The sequence below is a fragment of the Cydia fagiglandana genome, chromosome 21, assembly GCF_963556715.1.
Source record: "Cydia fagiglandana chromosome 21, ilCydFagi1.1, whole genome shotgun sequence".
In the NCBI taxonomy this organism is placed as follows: Eukaryota; Metazoa; Arthropoda; class Insecta; order Lepidoptera; family Tortricidae; genus Cydia; species Cydia fagiglandana.
The window spans coordinates 1,931,165-1,942,271 of NC_085952.1; the positions used below are offsets into that span (position 1 = coordinate 1,931,165).

The 11,107-nt window shown below is 35.5% G+C and overlaps 1 protein-coding gene across 1 annotated transcript in view; it reads left to right on the forward strand.

Annotated features, from left to right (window-relative positions):
- Positions 1-10,658, forward strand: part of LOC134675074 (protein Skeletor, isoforms B/C) — a 60,385-nt gene extending 49,727 nt beyond the window's left edge. Inside the window, exons 9-16 of the mRNA XM_063533236.1 lie at positions 562-692; positions 1,350-1,462; positions 2,196-2,404; positions 4,399-4,540; positions 5,308-5,431; positions 6,369-6,499; positions 7,165-7,328; positions 7,628-10,658. Of these exons, the coding sequence (XP_063389306.1) occupies positions 562-692; positions 1,350-1,462; positions 2,196-2,404; positions 4,399-4,540; positions 5,308-5,431; positions 6,369-6,499; positions 7,165-7,328; positions 7,628-7,792 (1,179 nt within the window). The 3' untranslated portion in view covers positions 7,793-10,658. The remainder of the gene's footprint in view (positions 1-561; positions 693-1,349; positions 1,463-2,195; positions 2,405-4,398; positions 4,541-5,307; positions 5,432-6,368; positions 6,500-7,164; positions 7,329-7,627) is intronic.
- Positions 10,659-11,107: the final 449 nt, after the last annotated feature.

The window sequence follows — 11,107 nt, forward strand, 5'->3', positions numbered from 1 at the left end:
TATGACTTGCAATTAATATGAAATGAGAACTAAATTTAATAACAATAAAAAAGGTTTTTTTTTATTCTGGTATAAATATTGATTATTTTAATATCGAAATTCAGTTCTCATTTCAAAACCTGTAATCAAAATAATTATGTTACAAAAATGTAAAACTAAATTATTGCATTCATCGCTATTACTTTTGAACGTAATTTACTACATCTGTTATATTAACAGCCCATAAGTATAATTCTGACAAATCCATTTCTTCCCTGCTATGAATGAATTATAAAAATCTGAAAGTAGAAGAGCTAGAAGAGCTTTACAAGCAACAATTGTATTATATGTTATTACAAGCAATAACTAAATCACCACATACATTTCTGTCGTTTTTAAACAAAAGGGTACCTAATATCGCTTGGCAATGAGACGCTATTTCCATAACCCTTCTATTTTAAAATCAACCTTATCGACAACTGACAATGTGGTACCTTTATGTGTAACACATTTGATGCACAGCCCCAAAAACTACACTTTAGGGTTGTCACTATCACAGTCTAATGCTTACAATATTTCCAGGGCAACCAAATACAAATAACGCTCTCGGCGCGTCTAAGGCGAGAACAATACATGGCTTTTGGGATATCAGGAGCTGAGGGCAGACCGGCCATGCTGAACGCTGATGTGGTGGTTGCTTACTGGGACAACAAGTAAGTATTGTTCATAAAATATATTGATTGGTCCTTTAAGCCGGGATCCAGTAACGTTAAAATTTAAAATTTATATTAATTTATTTCTAAGTTATATTTACAATGCTAACACCAAATTTCAACACATTTCACTGACAGCGGCTGTTCGTAGGTATGTAGGTGTTTTTCGCTACACAGCGGGAAAACATATATCTACGTTATCGGCTACAAACATAGCGCGTAGGTCGCGCTGATTGTGAATGCTTTATAGTAGTCCGACACTGGCTATTATAATATAACGTTATATAAAATCGTGTGTGACAGGGACAATGAGATAGTATTGATAGTGTTTTATTATGTTGCCCTGGTCATACATTGTTATGTAACATTTTACAACAGCCAGTGTGGGACCACCATTAGTAATAACCAGTTACTTTGTTAGTACCAGATATTACACTTAGTAATAAAAAGCCTCTATGCTGTGGAGGAAAATCATTATAAATCATACCGTGGATTGGTCCACGCGACGTTCCCAGTGTGAAAATTGTCTATCTGCGTCCTGGCCACTCAAATTCATAGCCTTTCTTTCTAATTTTACATTCGCGGTAGCAGTCCAAAATCTCTAACTTCGACTAAAAGCAAGACTACAAAACTTAAGTAATGTTGTATTATTTTCAGAGCGAATCAACCTAAAGTAGCAGACTACACGATAAGCCACTTAGCCCAATGTGACGGAGAGAGAGGCGTGTGCCCCGACGCGAGACTTGGCGGCAGCAACGACGTTGTCGTAGGTCAGTATATTTCCAGTTACGTTATGCAAATCTAATACACATGTGCTGCAATACTATTCTCAGATTTTAAGATTTCCAATACTCTTCACAGTATTATGTAACCCTATTCTTATACCGCATCGCCCAGCCGGAGCACTTTCTTCTTTAACCTTTTCAAGTTGATTTACATTTTAGCAACATGTTAATTTAATACTTACTTTCTTATTCCATTTGTATTCGCTAAGTTCCTCGCAATAGAGCAAAGATTTCAATAGCAAATTAAATGAGCGTACAACCCGCATGGTAAGCGGTGACATTGCACAACCTCAATAAAACATTTACAGAGAGACATACATAATACATGAAGACAGAGGCAACAAAAGGCGGTCTTATCGCTAAAGAGCGATCTCTTCCAGACAATCTTTAGGACACTTTCCATTATAGGGGTATCATTTGCTCTACACGTATGTAGGTACACTCTTTTTTGAAACCCCATACTATTATAAAATCTCTCAAAAGCTACCTCTTTAGTCATCAGTGGAACAGTAGATAGGTACAATATATCAGGGGTCTCCAAACTTTTTTTCCTGAGGGCCATGGCCGGATTGGAACGCTTAGCGGGCCAGATTTGGCCCGCGGGCCGGGGTTTGGAGAGCCCTGCAATATATCGTACCATTTTAGGTTTGTTGGTCTTATTAAAAAAAATTCTACATCTTGAGGCTAAAACGTTCAATAATTCCCCAATCTTTGACAGTATCCGGACAGCAGAAGAACGGCATAACCACCATCACCTACCGTCGCCCTCTAGCGGCCAAAGAACCAAACAAGGACAAGGAAGTGCTTACATCGCGCTCGCAGTCCGTGATTGCGGCGTTTGGACCTCTCAACTCGCGATATGAGGCCAATGCGCATTCCTTTATGGATACTACTAGAACTGATGTGCAGCTTGACTTTGGAGCTCAGGTAATCCATATCCATATACTATAATATTTATATGCGAAATTTATTATTGTGATAATCAATTAATAATATATATAATAATAATCATTATAAATGTGAAAGTGTGTCTGTCTGTCTGTTACCTCTTCACGCTTAAACCGCTGAACGGATTTAGTTAAAATTTGGCATAGAGATAGTTTAAGTCCCGAGGAAGGACATAGGATAGCTTGTCAGAAGTCATCCCTAAAGAGGGTGAAAAGGTTAATTGGTGTAAACTATTAAGCATATTATGTTCGAATTGCTATTAGATTTTATCCAGGCGCTGTACTTACTCTAGCTGCTAGTACTAATTCCACGCAGACGAAGTCGCGGGCAAAAGCTAGTATTTTTATAATGTTATGGATTGGATACTTTGGATATAGTAGCAGCAGAAAACTGAACTTTTAAGAACAGCCAAGAAACAGTGACTGTGCTGGTGTTGTTGATATGCATGGCATGCTATGTTTTTTTAAATATAAAAAGCTAATCCAATGTCTTTAGTTAATTGAATAAATAAAGTTAGATTTAACAATTTTGGCATTATTGAGCTTCTTGTAATGTTTTTGGCAAATCTTTCGAAACGCCTCAACATATTTCTACTTTTTTTTGAACTTACAGAAATATACTAGCGTCATCACCTCATTATCAACATTGGCTCTTTTCCCAAAAGGTCTATTAACCCATAACCCATTAAGTCACATTGTGGAATCAATCTGTTTTCCTTACGATGCTTTCTTCTACCACAGAAGAAATAATAGTACTAGGTACAGACAGTGCCGGATTGAGACATTTGCCGCCCGTAGGCTATGCCGATTTTGCCGCCCCTATCCGCCTCGCTTATAGGTTTTTTAAAGTACTTTCCTGTCAGAGGCGTTTAATTTTATAGTACAACACACCATAGCCATATTAAAATGCATATAAGGTGACGTCACAAATGTCACATTCTAGATATAGATTTATTTATATGGGCCGTTTTTGTCACTCAATGACGATGCAACCTCTTTATATTTGCCTGATCTGATCGGTGACCGGTGGGTACCGCTGGGTTTTGGCCATTGAGAATCAAGGTGAGGCATTGGCAGTCAGGCTGGATATAGCTAAGGAGTTCGGTCGGCTCTGGCATTAATTGACTCTGCTCGAAAGACTATGCTATACAAATGGATCGCTAGCTTTTTATTCGGTAGACGCATATGAGCCGTATAGTAGACGGAAGCTGCTCCGATAGCGTGGACATTACCGCTGGCGTTCTACTAGGTTCTGTGCTATCATTCAATGATATGGTCAGATAGGTCACAATAAAATGTAGTCAGTTAAACGAAAACGCGAGCGCAGCGAGCGCGAATTTTTTTCGAGAAAATAGTAGGTAGGTAAATTTTTAGGGTTCCGTACTTTAAATGGAAAAAAACGGAACCCATAATACCACGAAGATACAAGAATACACGACCATTCCAAATTTACAATGCAGTCAGATGGGTCACAAATAATGTAGGTACTTAAATGAAAACGCGAGCGTAGCGAGCGCGAAATTTTTTCGATAAAATGGTAGGTACATTTTTAGGGTTCCGTACTTCAAAAAGGTCTTGACATGACAGAGGGCGGCAATATCGACAAATTATGCTTGTTATTTAAATTTTACAAATTAATTCCGGTCTACCCTATCTGAACAGCACATAAAATATATTTTTGACCCAAATTTGCCGCCCCCTAAAATCTGCCGCCCTAGGCTTCAGCCTACTCAGCCTAGTGGTAAATCCGGCACTGGGTACAGAAGACTCAAACTCTAACAAAACGCGTCTGTTACGATCAGGACAGATATGGCCGCTAGGTGGCGACAGCGCCACGCGCGGCTTATGACTAGGCACCAAAATTGGTCCGGAACGGATGTACTTGTAGCTACCTATAGCAAAGCGACAAAATCGCGGAGTGAGCCACGCCTGCTTCTACCGAAAAGAAAGTTTAAAAATGTGTACATTTTCCAGAACGACCACACGTGCATCGGTCTATCAGAGCTGGATGACGACGGCCCCGCGCCATGGCCGCCGCGCGTCATCGCCGGCGTGACCAACTTCACCGCCCGCATCGGGCCTGCTGGTGGCAAGCGAGGCTACACTCCTATCACTGGTATGATTACAAGTATTACAACTGAGATCGCGGCGGATCTCACTCCCACTTATTTAGTGGTATAATCGTGTCCAGTGACTTTATCTAAACGGATCTATCATTAAATTTTATCCTTATTTTTTGACTAGACCAAGTTGATAGGTATATCTGATCTGTGTCTACAGAACCTTTGTTGAAAATATTGTATAAGTAAGAGTGGGTATATATCCACCTACTCTGTATATTAAATAATAATAATATATATTGAAACGCTGGAAAGTTGGGTTCTCTAAGGAGCCTGTGATTGTGACATTTGTGACTGTGGAGTTGATATAAATTGATTTATTCGTATTTTCTTTTTCTTACACGCAGACAATGACATAAGTAAAGGATTTTTACCGTATGGTAACTATATTAACCCTTTTATCGTCCTATAATACGTTGTTTTTTTATTTAATCAATCCTTATTATTTTAATTCAATTAATATTACCATTTAAGTATGAAAACTAATTAACCTCGAATATATAGTCCTCGATCATTTGGCTTTTTTCTTTAAAATGAAAATACAAAGCATTTATTGAATTTTATTCATCTTCATCGTAGACAATTATTATTTATTAATAATTTTCTGTATGCTATGCACTTATTCGAAAATTAGACGTTTTTTAATGTTTACGTCAAAACCCATGTAAAAAAATAATTTTTTTTTGGAGTAGGTATTTTTGGAGGTTAATGCTGTTTATATTATTTTAAAACTGTCCAATATTAATTCGTATCTCTTCACCAGGGCATCCATCTTGGGGTATCGCATGGTACATCAACGACCAGCTGATTCCGGAGCTGTATGTGGAGCGAGGCAAGACGTACACCTTCATTGTCGAGGGCGGCGAGGATCAGACCAACCCTGCTAAGTATGTGTCACTTATCCATTGTTAAACCCTCTTTTTTGCTGAAATTAGATCATCATCATTCTCCTAGCGCTTGTCCCGTTCTGTGACGGGGTCCGCTTTCCTACTTTTCTCCTTCCACTTCGCTCTATCCTGGACATTGGTTTCCGCTAACCCACAGGCGTTTAGATCTTTGTCGATGACGTTACATAAGCGCTGCCTTGGTTTGCCTTGGTTTGCCTTGGCTTGGTTTGGCTTGGTTTTGCTGAAATTCCAAATGAATATTTATAAACATTATATAAATACGCATTAAAAATATTTAGGTACCAGATACTAATTCGACCACAATTTATTCCATTGTGTAATCACTAGTATCACTACTCAATATTATCCGTATAAAATATAGATTTTATACTATTTCATCAAAAATAAATCCACGAAATTGTAGATATATCGGGATTAATTTTAAATAAGAAATTGGGTTACTTTCCAATAGTCCGTTTTTTTAAATATTTAAATAATAATATTAAAAATATAGGTGTGTATTAACTACGTAAGACAAATCTTAAATTTTGAAGTTACCACCTTTTCCATATCAGCAGCGTCAGTTTTGACATTTGCTATTGACAAAGGAAATAATGATACCACATTTGCTTTAAAAAACCTACCATTATTTTTAAATCATGGTAGGTTAAGGCTCTGTCGAGAGAGATACTACAGAGAAGAAGTTTAAGGCATGGTTTGGCAAGGCGTATTGTCTATTTAGTTTAAATACAATACAGTTTTTGTATATTTAATTACATTATTTTGAAACTACATAGTATTAGAACATTGGTACTCGTAACAAATCCTGCCACATAATATGTGATTCCTCCTGTGGTCCCCCTGTGGTGGTGGTATGTTATCCTGTGGTCGTCATTTGCATTTTTTTTTTAACTTTAGTTATAATCTCTTTTTTTAGATTCCATCCGTTCTACATAAGCGACTCATCCGAAGGCGGTTACGGGCAGAAAAAGCCAGAAGACCAGAACAAGCAGCGTGTGTTTGCGGGAGTGGCGCGCGACAACGAAGGCTACGCGTACCCTACTGCTAGTGAGTTTAGAGTTAGACCAAGAAAAGTCTGCAGCGATTTTGATAGCCCACGCAGTGCAAGTGTCATTTTAAACGTCAACATTTTATGAAATTATGACGTATAAATAACACTTGCATTGTGTGGGCTCTCAAAATCGCTGCAGACTTTTCTTGGTTTAACTCTAGAAGAGTTATTGATTGACAAGACTGAAAAAAAAATCGTGCTCCTTGATGGACAGCTGAAATAAATTGCGCAGTGTTGCACAATAATTATTGTGGTCGCTGAAACACTAACCAGAGTTACCGCATAATGTATGGAGCCGTACAGCGCTCTCGTTACTCTCATTAAACATTGCAGAGGTAACATTTTTATTCAGTTCTGATAATAATTAGGTACTCAAAATTTATTATGCTTTAGAATTTGGCCACCCAAATTTAATACGAAGCATGTAATGTATATTAACTAAATATCTTTGTCTATTTTAGCAAACACAAATAAAGATCCCACGTTCGCCGACCTGTGAGGGCCTACCGCGAATCACGCTCTACGCGTTGCCTCTCTGTCGCACTTGTAAATTCGTACGTAAGTGTGACAGGGAGGCAACACGCCGACCGTGGTTCACGGTAAGCCCTCAGAGCTAAGAAATTTTGACATGATTAATTTTAAATGTTGGGTTACATTTCAGTCGGCCGCTACTGTGAATGGATACACAAGACAACGGATCAATCGGCCGTCTCTGACACGTTCGAGGCCTATATGAAGACGCTACAGCTGGAGTGTAATGAAGGCGAGCCAGGAATACTCAACTGGACAGTAGCCGAAGAGACGCCTGATCTGGTGTATTATCAGGTGAGTACGGGTATCCATTCCATTTTCTTAGATCAGTTATATGTATAAGCGACTCTAGTAACCAAATTTTTTTATAAAAGCTGACTAGCGCTTGTCAGTGCCATTTTTTATAGCATCGAAGAAATGTTTTCACCATCTTGATATAACGAATGTGGTCAAAAACCCACAGATTATACTGACATAATTAAATGTTTTGTTTTGAAGCGATTGCAGCGCCATCTGTATTAAGCTCTGCGCGATTTTCCTCATTGTCAAAAAAATGTTTATATCCTAATTCCAAAACTACTATTTTGTTCCAGTGCTACACACACAATAACCTGGGTTGGAAGATTCACGTACTAGATCCAGGCCAACCAATACCACTTCCAGGAGATCAAAGAGCAAACTCAGCAGCTGTATACCTACCAACGGTTACAGCATTGATTGTCGTTTTAATATCCTTTTACAATATTGCATCAAGATAAGATTGCATTGCACAAATAGCGAGCTCTGTTAAAAAAGTGTATGAAACGGTAGCTATTAACATGATTATCTCAAATTGTAAACTTTGGGATTTACAAATTAAAACTAAATAAACGAGATTTGCTGTTTCATATACGTCGTGGAGATTGTGATATATTGTTGGGATATTATTATAATATAAGAAGTAACAGAGCTCGCACGAATTTATGTACAGGAGTTTTTTAAATTGGGTAAATAATGTCAATCAGAGTTGAATCAATTTCATATCAAGTACATTCTATAAATTGCATTTTGTGCATTTATCTTTACGATTTAGCCTCAAAATATAGATGAAAATCAATAGTTTACTATTGTAATAAATAAATATCATAGGAGTAATGATTATACATTTGTGTATTTACATTTTACGGAATTGAAAAAGCTTACGGCTTGACAATAATTACATTTTAATGATTTAAGTAAAAAAGCGTCACAATAGAAACTTCGACAATAAAAATCGGCTAAATGTATAAAAAAATAAGTAGTTAAATTAAGATTATTTTAGGTGCATGTCTCGTGCTTGACAATATTAATAGATTTTTAAACGTTTTGTATAACAACTATACTTTTATTATTGTTAAGTCTACTATTGTTAGTATAAAATATACGTATGTGACAATAAATACCATAAATGGAATCTAAACCAATTACTACATATAATACCTATATATGTAAGAGTGCAGCATTCGTGTTTTATGCAATATATATTTTATATAGATGTGAAGAGAAGTTGATCATTCAAGAAAAATAACCTTTTACTAAGGCGAGAACTGAAATTTACAAGAACGCAGTTTGAATAAATCAATTGAATAAATTGTTAAATCAATATCATTAAATGTGTCGTAAAACTGTACGAAATCGAAGGGTTAAAATTTTCCGCTGCAGGCATAATCAATTTATAATAAATAGTTTTCCTGTATCGAAAATGGTTTTACAAAACAATGATACTGGATCGTGTAATGTAAAATTTCGTGTAATGTAAAGTTGTCGTACAGATTTTATAATTACGAGGGTGATGTTTGGAAGATGTATTTGCTATGAAAACAACAAAATAAGAGACAATAAAATGAATTGTTAAATTTAGTATTTATGTAAATTATTTCTAAAATATTTTACGAATGCCTACTTTAAATTAAATGTCAAATAAGTATAAATAAATTTTTGCTTAGTAAAACTTCTTTTACCTGCATGACATCTGACCATGATAAGAAGTTTTCTACAAATAGTGCATCATTATTAGGTCGTCCAAAATAGTTTAGCTTAGCTATGGGACATTTTCAAGTTACCAAGATGTGGATTGTTTTGACCTAAGAGGTATCTATATTATAGCCTTGAATTACTTCATATGTAATAAATTTTAATGTACTGAATGTTACTCTGACAATAAATTTGAAATCGTCTGAATAATAATATCTCTATTATAAATTTGAATTTTATGTTTGTGCGTTTACGGATACTATTTTAGAGAATTGTTTCATATATAAACTTTTACCTATTAGATATACCTAACGATACCGTAAGGGAATATATAGACAATAAAATATTAGAAAGTAATTTTAAATCATTTTACACTTCGTAGTCGTAGATGTTGGAGCACAAATTTCTGTTAAATATAAGATTTTTTATAGTAAGTAGTTAATTAAATTTGTAACTAAAAATAACAGATATAAAAGGTTTCAATTAATGTCAAAGGCATGTGCTTTATATTGTGAAGTCTTTGTGCCTCTGACGCAGAAATAAGGTATATTTAAAGTTACTAACAGCAAAACGGTGCTTAGTTTTGGTCTTATTTATCTTAAAGTTATTCTAATTTTTCTAGATAGACGCTTGAGCATAGTAAAGGACAGCAACTAGAGTCGGACCAAAAATAGTCTGCAGCGGAATTGATAGCCCGCGTAGTGAAAGTGTTATTTATACGTCATAATTTCATTGAAGTTTGACGTTTAAAATAACACATGCACTGAGTGGGCTATCAACTCCGCTGCAGACTTTTCTCGGTCTGACTATAACATCATCGATATAAAACCGTTGAAATTAGAAATGAAAATGTAGTTTATTGATTTACTTAGTATTTCTAGAGTTATAAAATAAATCATATACATTTACATGGTTTTACTGCTTGCCAGAGGTTCGTGATTTTTTACTATTCCATTTGGAAACGATACTCATAACAGAAATTACAATGATCTTTTATAATGAATCAATAAATAAATCAACCTTCTCAATAATAAAAGGAAAATCTGTGTTTATTACAATGAACCTACAAAATAAGTGATACTAAACAGTAAAAGACTTTTTATTCTGTGAATTAGATACATTTATACTTTTTAAACGCTAGAAGTTTCTTATTATGACATTAAATAAATGGACATTATCTTTTCAAGCCCCTTCCAAAAAAAATATTCACAATTATTTTTAAACGGACGCTAGGTACCTACCTACCTATTGTTATAAAGATTAAACAATAATAAATCTCATTATTCCATCACAGAAACGTACAATACTTACTAGCGATAGCTATTAATATTTTATACTTTCTTACGTAGTTTTGATTTACGCGTTTTTATATATTTGCTATTTTTTAACATGTAAAACAAAAGACAGCGCATCTTTAAGTTATAATAAAATAGTATGAATGAAGCTTATATTGTAACAGCGAAAATTAAAATTAGTCTCTAGTTTTCATTAAAAAAAAGCAGCAGCTGATTTTGATAACTGTATATATTTATCCTAAGTATAGTTAACAATAGGTACTGTTTGGCTACTCATTGCTGTTACTTGTGTAATTTATGATAACTTTGACAATAAACACCTTTTCCTAAACTATAAGAGAGTTCTTATTCTCCCTTTGCAATAATTAAATCTAAGGGCCAAACCGTCTGTACACGAAATTGGTTTTGTTTTATCTTGCTTGAATGGAAACTTTGGCAGACAACTGCCAGCGCCATATTTAAAGTAATGCAGTTCGTAAACCTGTAAATGTAACCAACACTATCAAACAGTGCTCTAGGTCCGTGGCTCTGCCAAAATTAACATTATAAAGCTATAGATATAGATATAGGCACTACTAGCACATACAGTAAACCTCATTGACATCATCAATGACACATGCGTCATTAGGTCAATTACATGGCCTACCGTTGAACACGACACTAGAATGTTCGGTTTCTGCCTCTCTATCACTCTTGCTTATTCGATCGATAGAGAGGCAGATAAAGAAATTTCGATTTTCGCGTTTCGCGGTAGGCCACCTGTAAATAAACCGCCTTAGTGCATCA